The sequence below is a fragment of the Pseudopodoces humilis genome, chromosome 1 (assembly GCF_049639895.1).
Source record: "Pseudopodoces humilis isolate 2021_Gansu_Grassland_sample_001 chromosome 1, ASM4963989v1, whole genome shotgun sequence".
NCBI classification, from domain to species: Eukaryota; Metazoa; Chordata; class Aves; order Passeriformes; family Paridae; genus Pseudopodoces; species Pseudopodoces humilis.
In genome coordinates, this window is record NC_142200.1 from 63,394,839 (window position 1) to 63,421,494 (window position 26,656).

At 39.7% G+C, this 26,656-nt stretch overlaps 1 protein-coding gene across 2 annotated transcripts in view; it reads left to right on the forward strand.

Moving 5' to 3' along the window:
• Nucleotides 1–474: 474 nt before the first annotated feature.
• LPCAT1 (lysophosphatidylcholine acyltransferase 1) overlaps nt 475–26,656 on the forward strand; it is a 65,165-nt gene continuing 38,983 nt past the window's right edge. The window contains exons 1-7 of one of the 2 annotated variants that reach the window (XM_088053233.1): nt 475–632; nt 6,103–6,245; nt 7,832–8,046; nt 17,646–17,758; nt 19,072–19,132; nt 21,411–21,469; nt 26,291–26,325. In XM_088053233.1, the coding sequence (XP_087909359.1) occupies nt 516–632; nt 6,103–6,245; nt 7,832–8,046; nt 17,646–17,758; nt 19,072–19,132; nt 21,411–21,469; nt 26,291–26,325 (743 nt within the window). In that variant the 5' untranslated portion in view covers nt 475–515. The remainder of the gene's footprint in view (nt 633–6,102; nt 6,246–7,831; nt 8,047–17,645; nt 17,759–19,071; nt 19,133–21,410; nt 21,470–26,290; nt 26,326–26,656) is intronic. The other variant, XM_005517356.3, reaches the window with a different exon arrangement.

The window sequence follows — 26,656 nt, forward strand, 5'->3', positions numbered from 1 at the left end:
GGGGGTTCGAGCGAGGTGCCAGCACCTGCGCGGCGGTGGCGGCAGGTCGCTGCGGCCACCCCCACCACATCCCCCACTCCTCCCGAGGGGGATGTGGCGCCGGCGCGGCCCCCGGGCGCGGGCGGGCGGTGCCCCTCACACCGCCAGGCGGGGCCGCGCTCCCGGCATGCCCGAGGGGGACTGCACCGAGGGTGGGTAGGTGGGCGGAGGGAAGTAGGGCGGGAGGGGTGCGCGCCCGCCCCGCCGCTGCCGCCGCTGCTTCCCATTCCCAGGCGCTTCCCATTCCCAGCCGACGCGGAAAGCGGCGCGCAGCAGAGCCGCTGTAGCCGGCGCGCAGGGCGCATGCGCGGGCGGGCGGCCGGGAGGGCGGGGGCCGGCGTTGAGCGGCGAGCGCTCTGCTGCCGCCCGCACTCGGCGCTCCCGCCCGGCACCGCCGCTACCCGGGACCGGCGGCCGCCGCCGCGCACAGCCCGCGCCCTCTCCCGCGCCGCGTCCGCCCGTCCTCCTGCCCCGCCATGAAGTTGAGCAGCCGCGGCCGGGGATGCTGCGCGGGCGGCAGCCGGGAGCGCGGGCCGCCGCCGCGGAGCCCCTTCGTGCACCAGCTGCGCTTCAGCCCCCTGGAGGAAGCCAAGGTAGGGGCGTGTGGCCGCCGGGCCGCTCTCCCTCGCCGCCGCCTCTCTCCGCGCGTCCCCCGCGGCTGCCGGGCCGCGACCCGCGGCGGGCGGGGGCTCCGCGCCGCCGGTGCTTTGTGAGCCGGCGGGGCCGGGCAGCGGTGCTGGGCGTGTGCGAGGCAGCGGCCGGGGCCGGCCGTGCCCCGGCCGGGCGGGGGGCTGGGGGCGGCCGTGATGCTGTAGTGCAGGGCGTGCGCCTCAACTTGTGCTCCGATGCCTTCTTCAAAGGCAAAAAAAGCTGCTGGTTTTTTTTTATTTGTTTGTTTGATTGATTGTTTGTTTTGGGGTTTTTTAATGGGTTTTGTTGGCGTTTTGAGGTTTGGGAGGGTTTTTTTTTTCGTTTCTCTGGTTTTCGGGGGCTTTTTTGTGTTGTAGATTGTTGGTTTTTTTAATGGGGGACGGGGGAGCAGCCCTGCGGAGCCGTTCTTCTTCAGCGTTAAGGTAGGTATTAACCTGGGCCGAGACATCCCGGTGCAGCCGAAGTTTTGCCTCTGGGTAAATAGTCCCAGCGGCGTAATTTAGGTATTGTGCAGGTAGCTGCGAGACTACAGGAAGCGGTATTAAAATGCAAATTTACTGTTGCGTGGCTTTTTATTTCATTGTTTAGTTTTAGGGGGATTTTTTCCCCCCGCCGTGCCTCTGCCTCGCCTCCCATAGTGAACAGTAAGTGGTTGAGTATTCAGAGGGCATGGCCCTTGTCTTAGGCTTTCGGTAAGATCTGGGTCACTTGCTGGAGGAAGAAATACCATCAGAGGCTCACCTAATGAAGGGCTGGCCATTTCTGCCACTGTGCCATCACTGTGCTTCAGCTTTATAAAGCTGTTGTTTTGGGAGCCTGACAGCCCTCAGTACCTGTTAACATTGGAAATTATGATTCATTAATATTGAACCTCTTGGGTCAAGGCACTTTAGATCCAGCTTTGATTGGCATTTGAGTGAAGTTTGTTGTTGCACTGCCCTGTTGCTGCCCAGATGCCTAACATAAGATATGTATAGCCTGACTTAAAAAACATAAGAATGTGCCTCATATCGGGCAGCCCAGGAATTTACAGTATACTCCAGTAGAAAAGGTTTTCACTTTTTATTAAGTTGCCCAGTATGTATTCAGTGGTTATTCATAAATTGTTGCTTGAGCTGGAAAAGGGAGAAAAGGTTTTTGTCATTTGCTTAATTTAGTTTATATCTAGAGTTTCCTCAATAAATTACACAGTTGTAAAGATTTCCTTTCCATATTCCATACTTTGTTCCTGAAGTCATAGTTAATATGCAATTAATGAGGTAGAAGTCTTTTAGGGAGCAGAGAGAAGCAAAGATAGCACATGTTCATGTGGACTAGGATTATCTCCAGTTATAGCAACTAATGTTTCTTTCTACTTGGTTATTTATAAGAGATTTTAAAAATACTGCTGGGAGAGGAGAACAAACTCTGTTTTACAGTTTTTGCAGTATTGAGTCTCATAGGAGCTGCTGCTCTGATGTTAGTCCTGACAGACCTTGAGGTGCTTCGTCAGGGAAGTGACTGGTTGTGGAACAGACCTGCTTTCTGTGTGGGCTGCCTTGTTCATAGGTGTGACATGTGAGCCTTGCCAATGGATTTCAAGGATTTGTTTTTTCAGTGAAGATGAGATGTGTTTAAACTGCTGTAGTTTGTCACAGTGCACAGGCCAAAGGAACAGCCTCCTCAGTAAAGAGTGTGTCTCAGACTTGCTTCTTGAGCAGTCTTTCAGTGGTATACGGCAGCAGAGTTCTTTAACCCAGCCTCCCTTCAGTCCTACTGCTGCAATTTTATGGAGGAAAAAACCCATAAGCTAGCATACAGAACTGTGGTAGATTTTTGATTTGCCTTAATCATGCTTTTCCAGCCTCTTCACCGATTAATAGTTGTGCTTGAGGCAGAAGCTGTTAAAGCAGAGCTGTGGGACTGCTCCGCATGAGAAGAAAAGCTCCCCAGGTGAATTACCGAAGTGTACATTCTCCTCTGTACAGCCTTGGAGGGCTCGGTGTGAACTGTGGCAGCTGAGCTCACTTCCTGCTCAGTTGTAGGCATGTATTGTGTCACAGGTTTTTCTGTCTGTCCTGTGAATCTAACGAGGGTTTCTGGGTTTGCACGGGCTGTCGAGGAAGGTTAGGAATGTAGGTACAAGAAGTAGGGAACCCATGGGACTGGGAGACAAAGACGCCTTTGTCCGATGGTCTGGTGTCTGTTGCTGACGGTCTGCCAGATAGCCTCATTATCTTTGCACTCTGCAAGAGGTTAGATTAGCTTTTTTGTTCATTAATGAAGCTCAAAAGTAGATGCTTTTTAGCATGTTCCAGCCTGAGATTGTGGGAGTGAAAGGAAGGTAAGAAGTGAGAGGGTAAAAACAACCACGAGGAGAAAGAAAAACAGTAAAAAGTAATCCTTTTGATTGTCAAAGAACTCTACACACCATCTTTCATTGACTTTATAAAAACTGGGAGACTACGAGAGCATAAAAGCAGTAAGACTGTTTCAGAACTGTGTCTCATCGGTAGAAATTACGGCTCATGGCCTCTGATCTCTGATAGGGGTCATTCTTGAAACTATCTGTTTTATTTCACTACTATGATAAAAAGATACTTTCTGTGGGAAAGACAGACATGATTTTATTAACCATGGATTTTGTTCATACTAACATCTGCTGTCATGTAAGTCCAAGCTCTTGATTCTTGTTACCACTGCAGAACAGACAGAAGCATTACTGGAGCTGTCACTAAGCATCTGTAGCTTTTTTCCCTGCTACTTCAAAACATAATGCAATGCCATTTTCCTTTCTTCCAGTGTTCTGGCCCTTTTATTTCATCAGTGCTGGTGTTCATTTGGTGCTTGGTGAGCTGATTTGGCTCATTAAACCAGCATATCATTGAGGTTTTGTGTTCTGATTATTTCCTTTTGCTGGGATGGCTGTTTTTTCTCACTAATGAGCTATATTGGCTCATTGCTAGCTCACATAAGTGCTAGAGCTGACTCAAGGGGAGGATTGAGGAGAGAGTGAACAGGACCACTCTTTCACAGCAGTCATCTCTTAGATTGGCTTAGTTGCACAGGAAAATTTCTCCTCCTGTATTTATCTCCATGAATGTGTCTGCTGGGGACCTTGCAGAGTGGGAAAGTGGGCAGTGAGAGAATTGTTGAGGGATGGATTCCTAGCTCTTTCACTGTCATATTTGGTGAGTTGAGCTGTAGGGATGATAACCATGAGGAAGTATAAGTGTCGAGCAGGATGTAATTTCTACCTGATATGTGTAAAAGAAAAATCAAAACCTCTACCATGTCAAATAGTATTTCCTTTCTCAGTACTGTGACTGCTACTTTGTAACAAGTCATGGGAATTTTGTTGGAAATAGACTGGTTTTAGTGATGTTTCTTATGGTATTGGTAAAGTTGCATTTTTTCAGCTTCCCTGTGCATGAGAGCTACGATAGTGGTTTTCAATATAGGAAACAGACCTAGAGAAGTGAAAACAAGGGTACTCTGTCATTCTCTTGCTCTGTGCTTAGATGCATAGGACCAGATGTTTTGGAGAACTTGAAACTTGAGTTCATATTTTATACCTTCATTGCGAGATCTTGCTTAAATCTGAGTGCAGTCTCTCTAAACAAGGAGAACATATGATGCCTATTTTGTTTAAGTGGCTTGCCTTATATCATATTTAAGTCCTTCTGATGGAAGAATGGAGATCAGTTTCCTAGGGCAGCCTTCTATTACAAGCTGTCCATAGGTCTTTCACAGTATACACTGCAGCTTCTGAAAAACTGAATTGGGTGCTGTAGACTGGCAAATGTTAAACAAGCTGTTGTCAACCCCCTCTTGAGATTTCTTTGGTCATGAGCTGAATTGCTCAAAGTACAGCTCTGGGTGGACCTTTAGGGGGTTTTAAATGTATCTCAAAACATAGGTGTTTACATATTACTTGTTGCCAAACAGAATTTGTAATTTTAATGGAAGACATGTCTCTATGAACCTCCCAAATATGTAGGACTGTGATCGCCAAAATAGCACCCACATTAGGTCAGAGACAGAGTGTATGTCTCTGCATTATGGTCTTTGTCAGTGGATCTTCTCATTTTTTTCTGTCTGACACTGTTGCTGTACATAGGTTTTACAGGATAGAAGCTTTCTTACCTGGGAAGATGTCTGAACATAGATAAAGACTGAACTAATATATTCAAGTGTTAGCACCTTTCTTGATTCCTAATCTTCTGGAGGTAGATACACTTTTCTCTCCTGTCAAATTTTTTGTGTGAGCAGGTACTGAACTACTGCCTGCTAAGAAGAAGCTGGTGTCACAGCCAGACCTGGTGCATTTGCTTCTTGCTGGCCATTACCATCCTCGCTGTCTCTGGAAGACCAAGAGACCTTTTCTGCACATTTATGTCATCTTTTATGGCATTATGGATGCAGCTTCTGCTTTCTTTCTGTGATGTGGCACTAAAATGATCTTTGGTACAATGGATTGGTACATACAGTCAATGGATGGAATACCTCACTACCAGTCACCTGCCATTCAGCTTTGCCCTAGAGTAGAAGACTTGGAGGAGAGGGAGGGAGGAGATGTGAATCCCAAAGGTCTGTGTCCTCATCTGCATTTTGTTTCACTTATTTCTTATAAGAAATATTATATTCTTATATTCTTGGCTGGTCCTCCTCATTTTACAAACTTAGAAGGAAGCTGCTCTCATCTCCAGGATGCTCCTCTGTTTGCTGCCAACATTTGGTGGTCTTGTCTGTGGATGCAGAGTTGTGTGAGTTGGTGTAACTTTGATGCTCATTGTAGTGTGTGAAGTTCTACTGGTTCATCTGGGAAACTAGCCTATCTAAAAAAAAAAAGTATTCCTTTTTCTGTCACCTCTGCAAACTAAAGGAGAGTCTCTGTAGGGACTGGAATCCTGTTCTGGAGAGTGTGCTTGTGGTTGATATGAGATGATGGTGCCAGTCTGAACCATCACTGTAAAATCCAACTGCAGTGGGCTGGTATCTTGGGCTTTTCTCCTGCTGTGTGTTCCCCACACCTACCCTAGATTTACAGATTGTGCATCTACAGAGTGAGTTGTTGAGCTGTTTTGGGAAGTGAGAGGAAGTGGAAAGTGAGCTGCATGATGACTAGAACTGCATCAGGGAAGAGAAGAATATGAATAAATCTTTCCACAGCAGCCTGGAGATGCATCAGATTAAGCACAACATGAGACAGCACCTTATGCCTCGTTATTCGTCCTTCCCAGCTATTGTGCTAGTGAAAAGTGTGCTTTTTTCTTAACCTAATCTGGCATATCTGGAATTGAATAGTATTCTGCTGTTTCTACCATTAGATATTATTAAGTTAAGAAATGGTATCAGTTTCTAGGAATCACTGACCTTTTCAGTTTGAAATTGTGTTGGAATAATGCTTTCTTTATTATTTTTATTTTGCAGATTGCCTTCATGACCTTGACTCTGTTTCCTATCCGACTCTTTTTTGCTGCTTTTATGATGTTGCTGGCCTGGCCTTTTGCTTTCATTGCTTCAATGGGATCTGACGAGCAAGAGCTTGAAAAGCCCCTCTCCTGGTGGCGAAAGTGAGTCACTGATCTGATGAAATACTGAGAGAATCATGTAGTTCAGCGGTTTGAAATAGAGGAGATGGGAAACACCTTTTACCTGTCTCAGATACCACTTTTCTCTTCAAAAGAAAAATATAAAAGTTATTAAACATTTTCCTCAGGTGGAAAACTAGAAATGCCTCAACTCTTTGATTTGCCAGGTGATCTGAGAATTGCACTGGTAATCTCTGTTTTCTTATCTTTGTTGAGGATGTAGTGTGAAGCTTTGTTGTGGCATCTTCAATTGCATTTATTCCTGTAATGTCAACTTCTGGTTATGAAGGTTGACTCTATGGAATGTGCCCAGATTTCATTTTCTAAATTGTTGTTTTAAAGTGCTTCACCCCATTGTCTTCTAACCTGTGGTAAACTTACAAAACTTATATTGATTCTCTGAAGGCTTGCCCCATACTTCGGTGCTTACTAAAAGTCTGTGGTTGCTTTGATATTGCAATGCTAATTAAGGTAGAATGTAAGACAGCGTCCTCCCATCCATGAAAACTGCTATTTGAGGAGCAGGAGAGGAGGGGTGTATCACCTCTTCTATAGACAACTTTAAAATTAGGAGCTGGCACTAGCATGAAGGGAGCTGATTGTGTTTTGCATCACAGGAGGGAAAGAGATTGAGAACCACAGAGGCATGTCGCTTTACATTTCTTTTGGAGCGATATCAGTATAATAATTAATGGAATAATCAGCTGCCTTCAGTCTTGCATACAGTTATTTTGAATCATTTTAGATTTTCCCTTACCCATTTAATCCAGTTTTCAGTGTTACCCTGCTCTCCAGCCTCTAATCCTTGTGTTACAATTTGTCCTATTTGATTTTTGTACTCTGTTCAAAGTTTCTCTTTTCATGACTGTCAGACAGTTTAAAAAGGCAGACAAACAAAACTCCACAAAAAAACCCAAAACCTTCCCTAGTCCACAAAAAAAAAAAAATCCACAAGAAACAAAAATCCAAATCACTTTAGGAGAAGATGGGGAAAGGAAAGAAAGTAAAGTATTTCCAGAGCTCTTATATGTATTCTGTAGGCCTTCCTGTAGTTGAGAATCTATGCCCTATATTTATCCCCTGTTTTGTTTGGGTAAACTTGAAACCAAGAATCAGGGCAAGTGTATTCTGCAATATTGTAACAGCGTATTTCAGGATTCAATTTATCAGATGTTTCTAGGTGTTACTAGAAAACCTTATTAGACATTGTGTAAAACAAACTTAACAGTTGTAATATGTTTATTACTACATAATATTTTGTTTATACAAAATATTGTGTAATATTACAAAATATCTGTTTATTATTGCATTATAAAAGTAATGATGAAGTAAATGTCAATCTTGAAGACAAGAATAAATTAGTGCTCAGGTGTAAAATGAAGTTGAACAGCATCTTACCTTGAAAGTGGTTTTAAATCAGCTGAGAAAGAGAAGAACAGTGTGTGCAGTATTCCAGCTCTGTTTTAAGCATCATATCCTATCTGAACTTTTGTCATGTATGCAATTTTTCATCTCATTATTTTAAGGTGCTCCTGTGGCAACATAACTGTTTTCCCAACTCTTTACAGGATAGTGGCTATCTTGCTGAAAGCAATAATGAGAATGATGTGGCTTGCTGGTGGATTCCACTGGATAAATATAAAAGGCAGACGGGCATTGCCAGCAGAAGCAGCAATATTAACAGTGGCTCCCCATTCTTCCTACTTTGATGCCATTCCAGTAACTATGACCTTCGCCTCCATTGTGATGAAAGCAGAAAGCAAAGATATTCCTGTTTGGGGAAGTAAGTTGGTAGATACTTCATTTTTCAAGAACAATTTAAAAAGATTGCCTAGGAAGTTCACTGTGTGTGTATGAGAAGCACTGAAACAGAAAGGAAATTTTGCTGTAATGTATGGTGAGAATTTATTTGGGTTTTTTTTACTGGTCTACTCTGAATGTCAATAGAACAAATTGGATCAGGAGTGGGAGGGGAATGTTCTTTTTCCACTTTCACCAAAGTTGAATCCCTGTATGAAGTCAAAGCAATATACAGTTCACTGTTTAATTTGCAGTGAACTTCTGACATTTGAAGACCTGCCAGATGGAAAAGCAAATTAGGATGGGGCTGTGGAAGCAAAGACTGATGCTAGAGAGAAAGTTTACAAAGACTTGGTGTGAGTTGGGGTGCCCTCCCAGAGGTGTGTTTTAGGAATGTGGTCTGCTCTGAATGCTACCCTGCCTTGAAGGGAGTGCTGCTAATCCTTCATGCATCAATAAGTTTGTTTCAGGCGGAGTGTGAGAGATGAGCACAAGAGCAGATTGTCATGCACTTGGGTTTGGTTATGAGAAAAGCAGATGCCTGAGTCAGTAGTGCTTGAATACTATCTTTGGAATTATTCATGTAAGTTCTCACAAATCTTTGAGAGACACCTGTGATTTTTGGTGCAGCTGTGACAGGCATAAAAATTTCTGTAAGCTTTAGGCTTGCAGACTTCTAACCAAAGTCTGTGTGGAAGCATTTTGGAGAAGCCCACTATTTTGTGTCTAGCATCCAGCAAAGTTCAAAGAATATCCTGTGTATCATTGTGTAGAGTTTTATGGGTAGTATAAAAGTGACAGAAGATTTTACTTTGGCCATGAGTAGGACTCTTAAATTTAAAAGTCTAAACAAAAGCTTTGAGTTCCTTTGCAACTAAGTGGAATCAGGCTGTTGGTGCTGACATCCTTCTAAAATTTAATTAGACTGTGTTTTTAAGGTCACATTCAAAACCAGAAGTTGAGACATGGCTGCAAAGGGTGAGTGGTCAGATATGGAAGTCACTTAAGGAATCTCATCATATAAGAGTCTGCCTGTATGAGGTAAAATCCAGGCCAGATGGGTAGTTGTATCTTAATTTTTTGTTAAATATCTTACTAACAGGATTTAGAAATTTGTGGCAGTGAAAAATCTACGTAAAAATTAATAGATACTTTGAACAAAAAGGATGCAGGCAGGCATGTGTTTTTGAAAACAAGTTGTATGCAAACAAGCATAGTGTGAAAACAAAAAGAAATTGAACTCCCTTGTTCAGTACTGAAAGAAGATACTGTTGTGAGACAGCATGTTGGCAGTCCTGTACAGCATAGGTGTATCCAGGCCAGCTTATGAGCAGTGCAGACATAAAAGCAGGGGCTGATTTATCTTTTATCTCAGGTGACTGTTTAATAATTGCTGGCTCCGCAAAATAAAAGTAGTCTGTGTGGAGCTCCCTTTGACTTGGAAGTGGTCTGTCTGGAGAACCCAATTTAAATGAGGTGACTCCAGTCCATGTTGTGCTACTGCAGTGGCATGAAATGGCAGAATGGCATTTGGCAATGGCTAAGTATCCCACGTAGTAGATCAGTGGGAACCAGAACAATCCGTAGGGATATGGAGATTGTAGTTCCCCTGAATGTAATACAAATAATGTCTATTAAGTAGATTGGACTATTTTCTAAATATCTAATTAATTTTGAGGTGACTTTTACAGGATTCCATTGAAAGTCTAGACTTCCTACAATACATTTTAAAAATTATTCACTTCATTTAGCTCATATGTGAGTAAAACCAGTTACAGAAAAAGAGAACATGTAGTGATTTGATGGAATACTACTGGAATGTACAGTGCAGTCAAACAAATGAGTGCTTTGTCTTGTATATGCATTTGCTTTATGCTGTGCAGCCACAAAAGTTATGTACTCACTTGTGAAGGGTTCACAAAAATGCCACAGAAGTGAGGCATACCAAAGGTTGTAACTGGGAATAAGAGTTCAAAAACTGTTTTTGTTTTTAGGGGTGGACAGTTACATGAGCAACATTAATTAAAGGGGTTTGTCTTACTTAAGTAAGTGGACCTTAACAGAGAGGTAGTAATCACTGTATTGATTAGTTTGGCTTAAAAATAAATGAGAACTTTCCAGTAAAACTGATTTATTTATCTCTTTTTACTGCTTTGGGAGATGGTTTCTGTGAAGCAGTAGTGCTGACTATCCTCTCTTTTGATCTAGTATTTCAATCCCAAAGTCATTTCCACCTCTCTACTTGCACACACATAAAAAAATACATTTAATGTCATCGGACCACTGATACTTCTCTTGTGCTTATATGATAATGTGCTCATGTTTTTATCGGATTGCCTGGTGAATCGTCAACACTCTAGACATTCATCCCAGAATTTCTCCCAGAGAAGTCATAATTGTGTATGTGTTCTTCAGTTTTTCAGTCTTGCAAGCTTGGTATACCATCTTCTATAAGGTTTTGGAGCCAGTCACTGATAATCCTTACCTTGTTATCTCTTGAGTCTTGTTAATGGTTATTCTGAATCTTCTGGGAAGCATTAAATAAAGTACATTCACTTAACTATCTGAGAAGACTTAAACATGTAAAAAATGAAGGGACAGAGGAAACTTAAAGATAATTTCCAAGGATGAGGACTCTGGGTGAAGAGTACATCCTCATCCAGTGCATTCAAGTATGTTATAAATTAATTGGCTTTTTGATGTCATGACAATGTGTTTATTGAGACATGGTACATTGTATACCAGAGGGATCAAGTGCTTTAGCAGGCACAAAATGATCTGATTGCTAAATGGTTACTAAGATTGGTTCTGCAAGTATTTTAATAGGTTTCTGGAACAGCTGCCTGTATTATTGTATCCTTAGTTTGCCAATCATGGAATATTAAGTTTCTGATCCTCTTGAAAGTCCAGATGATTAAAAGCCTGTTCTTTATGGGATTGGAAGTACTCCACGGCTGTGTTTGTGTATGGGGTTTTTATTGCTTTCTGACTTGAAGGTAGCTCTCCTGGTTTGCAAAGTCCAATTTCAGAAGCAGACTTAACGTCTTGTGACTCTTACAGATATCTTCATCCTTTTTAGGAAAACAAGATTTAAAAATGTTCTTTGGTTCTGGGAGAAGAGTTATGAACTCTTCAGTCAGTGGTCAGTCGTGAAGAAAATTATCCATTTGGCACACACACACGAGGTTAACAAACTCTGGGGAGGAACTGCTTACCCAAATATAAATGATATTTCAATCATTAAAAAAAAAACCTCCAGTATCTGGACACCAGAGAATGCCAAACAGATGGAATATGTCATGATACTGAAGGAAGATGTATGTTTCTACACAGTAACTGTCCAGGGTTTTGGTAGATTGGAGATGTGAACTTTGCTGGACTACTTAAGTCTTACAGTGGGAAAATAACATGTAGGAGTCTGTTATGCCTTACATGGTCTGAAGAAGTCAGATCAATTTGTCAGTACAGATCCTTAAACTTTCCTGTTCTGTCTACTGAATCTCACTTCAAGTCAGGACAAGGTTTGTGCATAATTTCTGGATAGTTGCACTTCACTGTCTTACTTTTGGCTGTTGAAGCACCCTGGTTAAAAGTAGTTTTTCACTGCTGAAATGATTTGTCCTGCTGCAGAAATGCTTCACTGAGAAGGAAAAGGCATTATCAGTAAATATGAATTGATGAGGACTTTAGACTGCTTTTATGAATAAACATTTTCAATGGTCTGAACTTCTAGAAACTAAATACAAGTGAAAAGTTAATTTGAACCTTAGCCAACTTCTCAACATCTCCAGCACCACTCCCTGAACAGGAGACGGAGTTGCTACCTGTGAAATTTACAGGATGATATGTCACCCTAAGTTTATAAAGGGAAAGGAGGTAATTTGTGGTTGGCAAAACACAGCAGACCTACAGAGAAAGGGAGAATCACACAGTCCTATAAAAGTATCAATTCTGTTGTAGGTGGTTTTTTCCACATCTAGTAAACTCATGAAAATTGGTTCAAGCTCATTTTTTGAAGGTACATTATAGGCCTTTCTCAAGCATCATGACTAAAAGATGAGAATAAGTAATTCAGGGGAAAGTATTTATGCTTGAGTAGCTGGTTATGTTTTCATCTCAAAGCTTAAAAGGTGCCAAATTACCCACCAGCTCTGTTGTGCAACCTAATCCTTTAGTCCTGCATCCCAAATGCCCCTCCCAACCTTTCCAAAGCACACAAAGAAAAGAATTGTGGTAGACCTCTAGTTCTGTGAGAATCTCACATTTAAACACTTCTGAGATTCACTAAAGCAGTCCTTAAACTCCTTATGGAAAAACCTGTTCTAAGGTGAAGTCATTACAGATTTCTTCTCTTTTGTGCACTGTAAATCAGGGGCTTAAACACTGAGGTCACCAGGATGAATGCCAGCATCCTATGCTATGTTGGCATTGTAGCCTGCCTTGAGTACACACTTGAGCTCCCCATTTCTGAGGAGCATCTTGAAATTGTTGTCAAACTTCCCTATTTCATCTTCTCCTGTAAAACCCCGTTTCAAAAGCCAATGATTCCTTTAGACTGTGGGCACCCAGATGGTCCAGCAAGATTTCAGTCTCATAGAAGCTCTCTAAGAGAGACTTAAAATGTTTGCATTGTCACCTGTGTATTATAGGTATGTGTTTATCATATGGCTTAGAGTCCTGGAAAATTCTGTAAAAATTCAAGCTGGAATGCTTGAACCACCATCACTAGTTAATATCATTTATTGAAGTTACAAACTGCAGTACATAGGAAACCTTCAAACCAACGCTGCTGCCTGCCTTAAATACTTTTTAGATTGGCAGCAGAAAGCTAAAACATTAAACCATGTCCTCATACATACAGGTATTGCAGGTGTGAGAGCAAACTGAGATCTCTGAGATAAAAAAGTCTTTGTCCCTTAAGAAATCCTTAAAGGAAATAGATCACATTTTGAAAGACCAACCCAAATACCACAGGATTTACTTCTGTTAAAGCTAGAGAGGACACTGATTATTTACTTCCCACTACTGACCTTTCCTTGTCCTATAGGCTGCATTGTTTCCTGCCTTTTTGGAAGTAGGAAGGAAAACTTTCCAATTAATACTGCCTCTATCCCATGAATACTTGGCATGCCTTCAGTCAGGTGGTCCGTCTGCTAAGCATTTAGTCAAACTTGGAGAAGTTGTTCTTGACATACATTTATCTTCAGTGGTTGATTCATACTTCAGTCAAATAAGTATATATATTATATATAAGTATATATAAAATAAGATACTACCACCAGCTTTACAAATATCTTAGAGTATCGTGACTATAATAACACTACTTCTGTAAGGACAATGTAATTCCAACTCCAAAAGATCCTAATTTTGGTTAAATGGAGTTTTGTGCATTCATAGAACTTTGTTTATTTGGTGTGTGTGTGTGTTCTTGAGTTTTTCCACTTTTAAGGTCTCTGTATCCATATACACAGGAAGTAATTGTAATCTAGAACCATAATGGTTTTTTTTCCCCCTCTAACTATCAGAAGACTTTTGAGCCTCTTGCAGATTTCTGTACAGAAAAGAGAGCAGTTTTCATATTAGATTTTACTTCATTAGGTAAGTTAGAGTTCAGAACCTTGCGAGCATGTACATTTGAGTAAGGCAACTCTTGAAATCTAAGCCCAAGATAGCGCTTTTCAACTGTAGTCCTTCATGGGTTTTGTACCCCTAAATACAGAACACACAACATGTCAACTGCTATTAGAAAAATAATTGTATTTTTTCCATACTAGAAAAAAAGCTGTGGAGTAGATACTGTAAATGGATATCCCACTGCAGGCTGCTTGTACAGCTTACCTCCATGTTAAAGGCAAGCAGAGCCAGTTGTGGTGCCTCTGTAGGATTCCCTTAGGGGAATGTAGTGATGGGGTTTTCTGTTGTTCGGGAGAGAGGCCGAGTGAAAGCCTCAACTTCAGCATTCTCTGCTTTTGCAGCTGTCACTTTGTTTGTTGCTGATTCTACTGTGGTGAAAATGTAACTGCCCACTCAAAAATGTGTGTATGGATACATTTTAGAAGAATGGTATGTAATGCCACCTTGCTGTTCCATAGCTTGTTGTGTTCTCTGGTGCCTTGCGGAACCAGTGGTGATGTTGCCAGTATAAATGGTTTGCTACAATACTTTCTGCTGTTGTGTTACACAGCGCTTTGTGCCTTGAATTGAAACAAGGTTTCCTCACACATACTTGCCTGCGCAGAGGGAGGGGAAATATTTTTTTTCTCCTGCTGTTGTCCTGAGAAGTTTAAAGGCACCAACTGTATGTGTTCAGCTTACCAGGAAACAAATGGGTTTTGCTTATGCATTGAGCTGGTGCTGAAGTTGATTGCATGGGAGTTACAATTATGAAATCGTTGGAGCTGCTGCCCTGCTATTAATTAAAGCAATACTGAGTTTTTGCAGGCTTGCATTTGGTTAGAGTGTCTGGGGCATTCTGGCTGCCCTGAGAGGCAGAGGTTTTAATGATTTACTGGCAGCACTATTTAAGTTGCAGGTACCTGCCTAAGGAGGTAGAATACAGCATGTCAACTGTCCTCAGGACGCCTTGTATGATTTGAAATTGGGAATTAAAGTGACTAGATGAAATAGGACTGACACTGCTAGGGAAAAAGCTGAAATAATGACACTCACAAGGTCAATTTTGTGAATTGATGGATTGTCTGTCATTGCTCGCTAGATTTGATAATTCAAGGGTGGTTTTAATAGAATGAGAGGATCTGGACAAGCACATTTTTCAGAATCTCTGAACACTTGAGCTGTGGTCTTCACTACCTGATTACAGCCAGTCTTGGACAGTTAAATTGTTGATCAGAGAAGGATATGATTATGTTCTGTTTACTGAACATGTTGCAGAGTTGTACTTGTTTCCTTTAGTTGCTGAGTATGCCAGCTGTCTGGAGCATTTAATGCATTTACTTCTGGCCTGGCTTCGCCCTAGTCCTGCCTAGTTCCTTGCATCACACACTACCTTAAATACTGTCTTCCTGTGTTTCAACTTGACTTCTGACCACAGTCTCATCTTGGCTGCGTATTTGGTATGTTTCTCAGCTTCTCTTTGCAGACCTTTGGCCCTGCTCTTGACTTCCTTGCACAGATTGACTTGGTACAGCCTTTGAATTTTCAGATTTGTGTGTTTACTGAACATGAAAATATGTGATGAGAGTAAAGGTCTGTGTAGCCTTGTGCTCCGTTTTCAGAAGTGGTTAAGAAAGGACTACTGAGTTAGCCTTCCTCTGGTGTGTATTTTCAGCTTTTTACTGACAACTGAGAGTTTCAGGTTCACTTAAATTGTTGGATTTAACCACTAAGGGCCTAGTAGCTGGTGTCTCACAGGATCTTCAGTTGCTGTTTAATATTAAAACAAGAATTCTGTCAGCTTTTTAGTCCAATGTCTAAGGAAGTAAGGTTTAATAAAACCACCCTAATAGGCTAATTCAACAGGACAATTCAGCAGGACAAATCCATAAGAAGCTAAGATTTCAGTTGCCTCTGTCTTTTGGCATATCACAGTAATTTTTCCTTGCACAGGGCGGTTTGTTGCTGTTTGTGGTGCCATTGTTATTCGTAGGATAACTCACCTTGTGTTCTTCTGGAGCTTAGTAACATTACAGTAGCTTGCTTTAGGAAGGGCTGTAACAGTAAAGTTCCCAGTTTTGCACTACTTGCCAGTACGGTTTTCATATACAGATGACATCAGTGTAGTCCAATGTTTTCTATCACGCTGCCCAAAGAAAAATCTGTCTGCTTTGTCTGCTTGCTTAATTTCATGTGTTATAAATAAGACCCTGCTTTCAGCATGTCCTCAGAAAAGAGCCTGGAAGTTCTGGAATTATCTTATTCATTCTTTGGCCTGAAGTAACCTAAATTCCATCATTTGGGCCTAATGTAAAAGGAACTTCCAAGTGAAGGCTAGGGATGCTGGATATTTTTCTCTCCTTTATAATGTTTTTGCTATGGAATAGCATTTACAACAGTGGAGCAAACTCAGGAGTAGGATCACATAGAAGAAAACAATTATGATACCAAGTATGGTTTCCTTTGTTATTTTTATTGCTTGTTCTGGTGGTTTTTTTCCCTATTCTTTGAATGTTAGTCTATTTGTGGTTTGTTTTGGGGCTTTTTTGTTTGTTTTTACCTTGCCTTGGCAGTTACCCAAGCTGGCCATCTTTGCTCCCCTGACAAGCATTGTTCTATAGATATCGTCTAAGAGCAGGCACGTAGGAAAAGTACAAGAGTAAGGTAACTTCTGATACGCTGTCTCCTGAGCTGTGACAACTTGTTGGATAATATTCCAGAGGCTGGCTGAATGTTTGGGAACTTGCTGTAAGGTTTGACAGATTAGTTTCTCAGAACCTTCAGAACTGAAGGATTTTGGTGAGTTGGTGGCTAAACTTCCAGTAGGATAACACCATAACCAGAAGGTTTTGCTGAGTGCAGGGCTGTAATTCCTTACACTGTTTTTTCTTCACACTTTAAGCACTGGCTGATCCGTTAATGTAGCAAGTCTGTCCTTGACAAAAGCAGATTATACGGTGTCAGTGAACTCCCTTCACAGTGGCTGGAAAAATGAATACTGTATTTGGGGCAAGTAGAATAGCTAATGTTTTAGTGACTCTTGAACCCTCAAGTAAGATTACATGATAGAAAAATTATTAAAAGGTTTTCAAAGACAACCTGCTTAAATGAAGGCATGAAACACTATATTTGAAGGTGTTTCTCTTGTAGTGCTTTCAGACACTGCAAAAGGGCTGTATGGGCTTCTTATTATTTTGAAAATTGTCTTTGGTGTCCTTGTGACAGACATACATGGAGAGTATCTTGTGGATTGATTTCTGATTTTTGTTCATGTTCATTTTGTGTCTGGCGATGTACAAGAGGTTTCTCACTGAGCCAGGAAAAGGATGTCTGAGATCTCATTCATCTGGTATGAGGAACAGGCAAACAAGTGACAACTGAGAAAAGGAGCATGCCTTTTCTGCTGACACTGATTCTTCACAAAAAACAACATCAGTGTATGTAATATCTTTGGTGGTGTAACGTTAGTGGAGCTGAGATGTCATAGAAGACAAAAGCTGAAAAGACAGAGGCAGTTTGACTTACAGGATGTCTTTTGCAAGCACTTATTTAGCAGGGCGATTCCTGCTGCTTTGCTGGGCTGGGAGTTGTGATAGATTTTGTGATTTTTGTGGAAGGAGGAAATGGTCTGTATATAGCCACAGTTGCATGGTTGCAGAAAACTGCATAATATGTAGCATCATGTTTTACATTATCTGTGTTGTATGTATTGATCCATTAAAAATTGAAAAAGTACAAAATGCCAAAATTGTGAAAACTGTTTTCCTCACAGAAACTTATGAAAATATTTTGATAAAGCCGCAATAATTCAGCAGAGTATTTGATTTTACAGTGTAATGTAGTAAAGTAGTTACATTCTTCTAACAAAAATTTTTGTCCAGAGGACTAATTGCGGGGGGGAGGAGGAATCTTTTTCAAACAAAAGGAAAATAAGGGCTGGTCCTTGATTTTGTTTTCCCTCCTCTTCAGCTCTGATCAAATATATCCGACCAGTATTTGTATCTCGGGCAGACCAGGATTCTCGCAGGAAAACTGTTGAAGAGATAAAGAGGCGTGCCCAGTCTGGTGGTAAATGGCCACAGGTACTGTATTCTGCTACTCTGTAAGAGATAGTATTTGGCATTTCCAGGCTTTGGATATGCAGTTTACTTTCTTTCATTGTGGGTGGCTTTAGATGGTGTGGGGTGGTGTGTGGGTTTCCTCCACTCCCTCTTTCTAGAAGATAAAATGTAAGATTGTCATCTGTCTCTCACTGGATTGTGTTTCAAGGGAAACTGGGTAAGTACATTACAGCTCTTAAGTGGTACTAAATGGACAGACCACAGCAGGTGAGGAATTTCTCTAAGAAGAAAAAAAATGAAGTGCTCATCAGAATACCTGGGGAAGCACTGTGTGTTCTCACTCTTCACAGGATTTTGGCACTGCCATTGTTGATGTGATGTTGGGCAAGGCAGCCTGAAAAATTCGTATGTTCCCATACTACATCTATTAAAATATGTGATTAAGGCATGGATAAAATAAGTGGCTCAGGGGTTTTTTTTCTGCACCTAAAATGTGGCTGTTTAGGGAAGGAATGGATGACTATTTAAGATCTCACATTCCTAGAACCATGTGATTATTTTGCAAATTTGAAGCATTCCTATGATTTTTGTTGAGATTAGGGTACTGTATGTTTGTTATGGGATTATTGCTGCTAATAGTGGGTATGCCTCTGCACACTGGACTGCAAAAATGTTATAAACTGCTATAAGCAATGTGACAGGTGATATGTAGCTTTTGCATCATGACTTTCATCATTAGATTTCAAAGCAAGCTAGGACAGAATGGGCAATAAAACTAGTAAGGTTAATTTTAGTCCATTGCTTTGTTCTCTTATGATATGGATTTGGGGTGGGAGTTGTGTTTGTACTGTCTACCCTCTTCTGCTGAATTGGTTCAACTTAAGCATTTTTTTCTTTTTTCCTAGAAATCTGTTCAGGTATTTTCAGTCCCTGTCATTTGGGAAAGAGAAAATAACTGTCTTTTCTTAGCCTGTAAGCAGGTAGCCTGGGAGCAGGAATTTTTTTCTGGTACAAAACAAACTGATAGTTTTGCCAGCACCAATATCTCCAGTGAAAATACTCATACTTAACAAGTGTTTCTGGTCACTGTCAGTGTTCCAATAAATATAATTATTATTGGAAAGCAAAAAAGAGGCATAAAGAAAAATAATTTTCCTATTAAGGTAGAACTTTACTTGACATCTTTAGCACCTTTTCTTTTTTGCTCCAACTGAACTGTTTTTCCCTGAGAACATTTTTGCTGTAATCAATTAATAACAGCTTTGAAAAGATGTGTTTATAAATAAGTTCACGTTGAAATAGTTCTTAAAAGTCAACTTTTTTTTTACTTCAAGATAATGATATTCCCAGAGGGCACTTGCACAAACCGATCCTGTCTAATTACATTCAAACCTGGTAGGTATTATGCTCATTTCTCTGTTCTCTACAGAATGTCCTTGTATCTTCATTTTCTGAAATACCACTTGCATTTTAATTTGCTTGCTGTTGCAGAAATTGAGTTAAAAACCTCGCAGTAAGGTGAAATTGGAATATAAATTTTCTGATGCTACAGGAAGATTGTAATTCCACCACTGAACAAAATGATTTTGATAATTCAGGTTTTTTCTTGACTTCTGAGATGCATATGAGGTGGAAGAGTAATGTTTCTTCCTGGGTTTTTGTTTATGATTGTGTCTTTTTGCTGGTTTTTTTTTTTTTCTTTCTTGCCCCCTCCATATCCTATTTTGGGTCTGTCACGCAGCATTTAGTTACTTGCTGCTGCCTTAAGCTTTATAGTGTATTTTTTATGTAACATCCATGTTCTAAGCTCTTTTCAGTGGTATCACCCTTTTTAGTTTATCAGATTAGTAGAGGGTGTGACACTGAACATTGCTGCAGCTGTAAACTGCATTTCCAGTAGGAATAAATGACGGTACTGCAGTAAACCACTAACCTTTAATGTAAACTTGCCTTTATCGTGTAGGTAGGAAGATGGTCAGTGAAGAAGCTTCAGTGAGCAAGGCAGTTGTGAATGTGTTTTTTTGACTTCCTAGTTTTTTGCCTAGTTTCTGGTCTTACTGTGTGTCTTGTATTTTGTTTGGCTTGCAATTTAAATAGCACTCTTAGAATATCTTGCAGTGAGTCAGCATTGTGGTTCCTTGCACTGATTCATTTGGCTGAAGGAATCTCAGGCTTTTCTCTCAGCTCTTACCTTTTTAGATGAATAAATGGTGATGAGGGAAACATCCACTTCTGTAGCTCTTTGCTCTCCTCTCTCCACCTGAATCCTGACCATGCTTTGAAAGCTAGCCTGAATCCTTCATGTGAAGTCCTGATTTCTTGCCCTCCCTCTGTGCCATAGACATTCCAGGTGCCATGTATTTCATCCTTACATTCTCACTCTATCTTCCTCTGCCCTGGTCTAGTACATGCTGCTGTCCGCCTCTTGACTGTCTCACTTTTCCTACTGAAACCTGCTTCTGTATCCATCCAGCCTTCCAGAAATCCTTTGCCTCAGAACTCCTCACTTATATCACATTACTTTAGGTCTCTGTTCAAGTTAACTCTATCAGGATGCCTTTCTCCATTCTACTAACATGGCCTACGCTCCTTGCTCTCACTACACATTTTCTTGGTTTTGTGTTTAAATGATAGTGTTATCATCTACCACTCAGCTTTTGTCAGCTTTGGGTTGTTTCAAAAGTTGCTTAGACTGTTCTTTGAGACTGATCAGAAGGTACCACTGGCCTCCAAATCTCTTAAGGATTCCACACAGCCCACTTCATTCAAAGATGTTTACACTCTGTAAAAAATTATTCCTTTTATGTCTTGACAGTTATTTTGTAACACAAATTTTATGCCAGGAATACAGTGTACTTCAATTTTTCCATTCTTAATTTTAATTGGAACATTAGGGAGACCTTAGTAAATTGTCATGAATAACATACTCTGAGTGAAAATCTTAATTTCTTCATGAGAGAAAGATATGTTAAGAGAAGTCTTGAACAAGATAGTTATCATGCTTACCCAATCTTTGTATTAGAAACCAAGAAAATGCTTAGAAAATGACATGGAACTTGTGCTCCTTATTTATCAGAACTCTAATTTTCCTATGAAGTGAAGCAATGCTTCTGAATAATAGCTCTAGGTCAATATAGCTCTAGTTAAATATATAACTATTAGGTTTTCCATAGCTACAGAACAGAAGTGACATTAATTCTGTTATTTCAGAAATGATAAATTGCCTATAAATTTCTGTTGTTCAGATAAAAGTAGAAAGCTTATTTTACATAAGAGCCTAAGGTCAAATATTGTTGACCACAGGGAATAAATTAACTTAACCATCTAGTGCATGCTCATTTTTTTATTCATTTATTGAGCTGAATTCTTAGCTTTGACTTGTGTAAATGTGTATTTTGACTTGTGTAAATGACAATATATGTAAGTGCTAGAGGATAATTTAGATAATGGAAGCAAACATTTTTAATTGCCTGTGTGCTGTAAAGGTGGATATACAGTGTCATTCTCCAGTACATGCTTTTTAGTTACTTTTGAGGCTACTTTCAGATCCTGTTTTTTCACCATCAGCTACTTCTTAGGAGTCCATTAGCTGTATAACTTTTTCTTGCTGCAGTAAATTTGCTCTTTACCAAAATGCACTATAAGTTAATTATGTATCATATGTGCCTTCTAGGAGCGTTTATTCCTGGGGTTCCTGTGCAGCCGGTTGTTTTACGTTATCCAAACAAACTGGTAAGTTCAGCTTGCAGTGTCATTGGAAATTCAGGGCATTTTCCTTTAAGTGCATTGGCCCTTGTGTAACCTTTTAGGTTTAAAAATTCAAAAGTCATTACTAAATTATTGTTGGTTAAGTATTTCTTAAGTCTCATGCAATATAGGGAGTCTTAACTGAGACAGTTTAAATGTTTCTGCGCTGAAAGTTGTTCAGGTTGTTACAAGAAGCACTCCGCAAACTATGAAGCAAATGGCAATTTCTGCCCTGGATCTGTGTTCCAAAGTGCTCCTTGTTCCTCCAGTGTGTGCTGGAGAGTTGTTTTAATGCCATTTATTGCTGGAAGATGTTTCTGCATCTCCTGCCTTTGGGGGTGTTAGTCACGAATTCCTGTGACTGGCTGAATGGTATAGGATAATGTGTTGAGGATCTCTGCACCTTTATGAAGTGTCATCTCTAGTTTACATTCACCATGCCTTTGGCTAAGGAATTAGCTAATTTAGAGCAGTCCTCCAATGTAAATTACATTCAGATAAAATGCAGGTTATAGTGCTTATTTACAATATCTGAAGTTTCTTTTTGAGCCTGCTGGGGCTATTTTCATGTCCAGTCTGTCCCCTTCTGAAGTAGAAGTTACTTAGGGAGGGTGTCAAGTGTGTCAGAAGTAAAATAAGGACCACCTGGTCTCTTTTACTCATGCATGTCACATCAGAAGATCTCTGACTAGACCATTAACAACAACAACAACAAAAATAATAACCCTTGTTCTAAGGAAGAATTTTGTTTCTTCTTGGTAGCTGAGTAGCTTACAAATATTTCCATCCATTGTTCTTTCTGTCATTTACAGGTTGATATTAAACAAGTGCTTGATTAAAAAAGAAAAGGATCCAAGCAAAGTTAATTTACACAGACCACCATTTGCTCTTGGCTGAGACAAGGTGTAATGGCAAATAGTTTGCAGTAAAAAACCCAAAAATTGTCTTTGCAGATGCTGTGACAAAAATAGCAGCCTGATATGCTTGCATAGTATCAAGTGCATAGTAGCAGGCTGCCTGGGACTTTTCATTACATAATCGTTATATTTTCAGGAAGAAAGATTCTTTTCTAAAAATAGTTTGAAGTTTTGATGGCACTGCCATTTAAAATGGCAAATATGCTCATAGCTTATGTCATCCTTAATATGCCTTGTAACTTTTTGTTACTGTTAAGCTCATAGCAGTATAAAGCTATCAAATGTTATTTTGTAAGTATCTTCAAAATCAGGTGCATACTGAAATGTCATTATTGCCTGTAGTACTTAATATGCAATGTTTTTAAACCAATAGTAAATGCTCCTAACACTTTATTAACAGAAATTTGTGAACTTTTAATGTTGAGGTAAAACAATATAAACATAAATGAAAATTTTCATAATTTTTGTTACTGCAAAAATGTCATAAAAAATTGTAACTAGTTATATATATATCCACTGTGAGCTGGCATGAGTTTGTGTATGGGACTTTACTTTTTCCTACTACTTTTAATTGCTGTGAAACACTTAGTTTTCAGTGCCTCACTGAGTCATTTAACCTTCTATGATCTAATTCCTAGAGACCTTCCAAAGGCCTAAGCATTAATGGCAGAGATGATAATTGCTATTAATGCTTTATTTTTACGTTAGCTTAGGGGTTGCAGAAGATTTGTATCAGAGTTAGAAGGAGGAGAGGCGGAAGGAATATGATGTGGTACACAAAGAGGAGGTTTATTTTGGTTATGGATTTATGGTTATGATATGGAGTTAGATGATTTTGTTTCAATTATTGAGCTATTCTTATCTCAACCTGCAAGGCAAAGCTTACCTTTCCTTCTCAATTCTCTTGCCCACCCCAGTGGAGGAGTGAGAGAGCAAACAGCTGCATAGTGCATAGTTGCCAGCTGGGATTAAACCACAACACATGTAAGAACAGAGTAGGGAATGAATATTGGTGTTCATACACTAACATACCATTTTTAGCATTTAACTTTAAATGTCCCTGGCTTTCTATTTATTGTCTTGTTTGACTGATGCATAGTATAATTTTAGTTTAGAAAGGAACATGTTAAGATGTTTGCTTAGCCAGTGAACTCCAGATATACATTGTGTTCAGTCACCCCACTGTTTTGTTTAGATTGCCTGATCTATGTTCAGAGCTTTTAGTTCCACAGCATAGGTGAGGACAGTCTTAGATTTGAGTGCATCTGGCTGTTTTGAGAGGCTTTTTGAGATCAGAGCCTGTGGAGAATGTAGTAGGTGTCTGCACTCTGGTATGTTTATTTCATTGTAGTCTATTGAAGAGCTAGGGAAAGCACCACTGTTCTGCAGTGTGCTGAAACATGGCAAAAGTGAAGAAGTAAATTCAAGTTTTTTTCTAGCAAATAAATCTAGTTCTGGTTGCTGTGAAGAACTCTGTTTTATATTTTTAATAGTTGAGTTGCTCCCTGAATAACAATCATCTTGGGGCTTTTGACTATTTGTATTAGATGATATCTCTGGTCCTCTATCAGTGCTTTTTGGTAGTAATATTTTAGCATGTTGCTCTTCTTGATACATGAGCAGAAAGAAATTTTAAGGCTATAAATGTTGTTTAGACCTGAAAGTCAATATTTGCTACTAGCTGTCTAGATTGGTAATGTTTTAGGTATTGGATGCCTGAGAGCTATTACCTGTATTCTAGTTAGAATAAATGCTCTAATGTCTTCACCCATAGGTTCTCTACTGCAATCCTTTTTATAATTTTTTACTTATTCTCTTTGTTTCTTCATTTGAATTTTCTGTCAGAGTGTTGTTACTTAAGAAATTATGAAAATATATAAGCTATATACCTGTTTAAATATTACAGAGCCATTTAAAATGTATTTTATGTCCAAATGTCTTCCACAAGTAACTGTGCTATTTGATAAGAGGTTTGGCAGCAGTTCTTACCCAGTTTTGGTATATCAGGGTTAACTGAACCTGTAAAAACACGGCCAATCTCCTGTTTGAAGGTTGGCATACGAGTCTCGGTATCTTCTTGTGTCAAATACACTCTGTGGAAGATGGCTCTTCTCCCTGTTTCCTCCCATGCCGAGGGGAAATAACAGAGGGGATAACGCTCAAGGTCAGGTTGGATGGAGCTCTGGCCAGCAGGATGTAGTTGAAGACATCTCCACTCATTGCAGGGGAGTTGGAATAGATGGCCTTAAAAGGTCCCTTCAAGCCAAGCTATTGTATCATTTTATGTACTTCCACACAATTTGAAGTATTCATTACTTAGATACAGTAGTTTGAAAGTGTACTCAGAATGCTGTCAAAGAGAATGCTGTCCAGTAGCATTGGTAGCTGTGATAAATATAAAACTTAGTTATGTGAGGAAAAATCCTACTTCCCTTTGTCTGCTTGTTGTTTTTATCATAAAGATATTGGTTATGCTGGTAGGAGTCTCCTATAACATGGATCTGCCTCTTGCAGATCAGAATCCTGTTTTCCCCTAGATGGCATTTCTGGCCATTATCCCTGAGGCACCCTGAAGTTCTTACAAGAAAAAGCATGCCTCTCCACTATGACATTCACATCGGGAATTTCTTGCAGGATTGTTGATAGATATGTGGCTTGCTTAAGTTTGACTTGCCAGCTAGCCAGCATGAGGCTGGATTCTGAAAATATCTATGCACTGTTCAATGATCCAGACAATTTTGTGGTGATCACATTTTTCTTTATTTCCCTCTGTGCTGTTGCAATTTAGAGAGCTGAGCTGGAGATGTATAGTGCTTGGTGTTCTGTAAAGCAGATCAAGTCTCTAGATAAGTTATCAGCTATCTACACTGGTTTCTCATGGTTTATAATGAAAGCTCCTCAGGGGAAAAAGACAAACCTCATAATGTGTTTACTTGTAGTGTTATCAGAGACATCAAAATAGCCAGAAATAGTGTAACAGTAAAACTATGCACATTATAGTTCTGAAAGATAACTACATGGAGATGGGTTTTTTCAATACAGATAAATTGATTGTTGCAGATGGACTCATCCTTTATTATATTTTGTTTGATTGGAAATAATCGCTAAATGTCAAGTTTTAAATTTTTAGTGGATCTTTGTGACATATTGACCTTACTCTCCAAGCTGTTGTTCTATCATTAACAATGTTTTTCTCTTTTTATGGATGGGTTTGCTTTCTTTTATTTTTACTTTTGGTAGCCTTTTGCTCTAAATGGTAATTCAAACTTGAGTTTAACTTGATTTTTCATGGTCAATGGCACATGTGATCACCTGAAACCTCTAGAATAGATTTGGATTGTAGCATAGAACTGAACTAGAAAGTGTTCAATAGGTTGAAAAAATAGCTTTCTGATCAGGTCTTTCAGAAACCTGAATTTAATGAGTCCTCTTGTCTTTACAGTAATGACTTGAACTCTTTTTCCCAGTTAGAACAGAACTAATTTCCAGGTTTTTAAATTCTTTCTTGTACACTTAAATCACATCTCCAAGTAGTGAACTTTTTTTCCTGTGCTATTTCTTAGTATTACTTAAAAATGGGATGACTTTTATTGTCATATTACTACCTGTTATATGTTCCTTTACAGGTCTCTGTTCCATTTTTTGCTATTTGCATCTTGTTTGCTTCTTTTACTGCTATTTGTCCTCTCTTAGTGTTTCACACAGTGTTCATTTTGGCCACATAGCTGTATAGAAGATGGGCTGATTCCTCACAGGGTTAAGAACTTTGCAAAGGAAGCACAGAATTTCCATGAAAACTTCTCAGTCATATATTGTTAGTTATGCTGTGTGCAATGTAAAAAGCTGAAAGCACAATAATTAATTGCAAATGTCACACTTCTTTTCTTAGGACACAATCACATGGACATGGCAAGGGCCAGGAGCGTAAGTGGTTAATGTTTTATTGCTTTTATCATTGCTTTCCTCAATTAGTTTTTATTTATATGACTTACATAGTCAACCAATTGCTGTTTATTTGATTATTCTTTGGGTTTAATTTATCTTTTATCTGTTACTCTGTAATTATTCTAATAGTCATTAAGAGGATTCCAGGTAGAAACAAAGTACTTCTGCTGTTATGATTCTGTCGGTTTGCAGAATGAATTTTAGGTTTTTATTTCAGTTTTAGTTTTTTTTTAGCCAAGTGCCTGAAGTAAAGCAACTTGCTTCTGCTCGACATATTCTATTGACTGCAAGTTGATTTGGTATCATACTG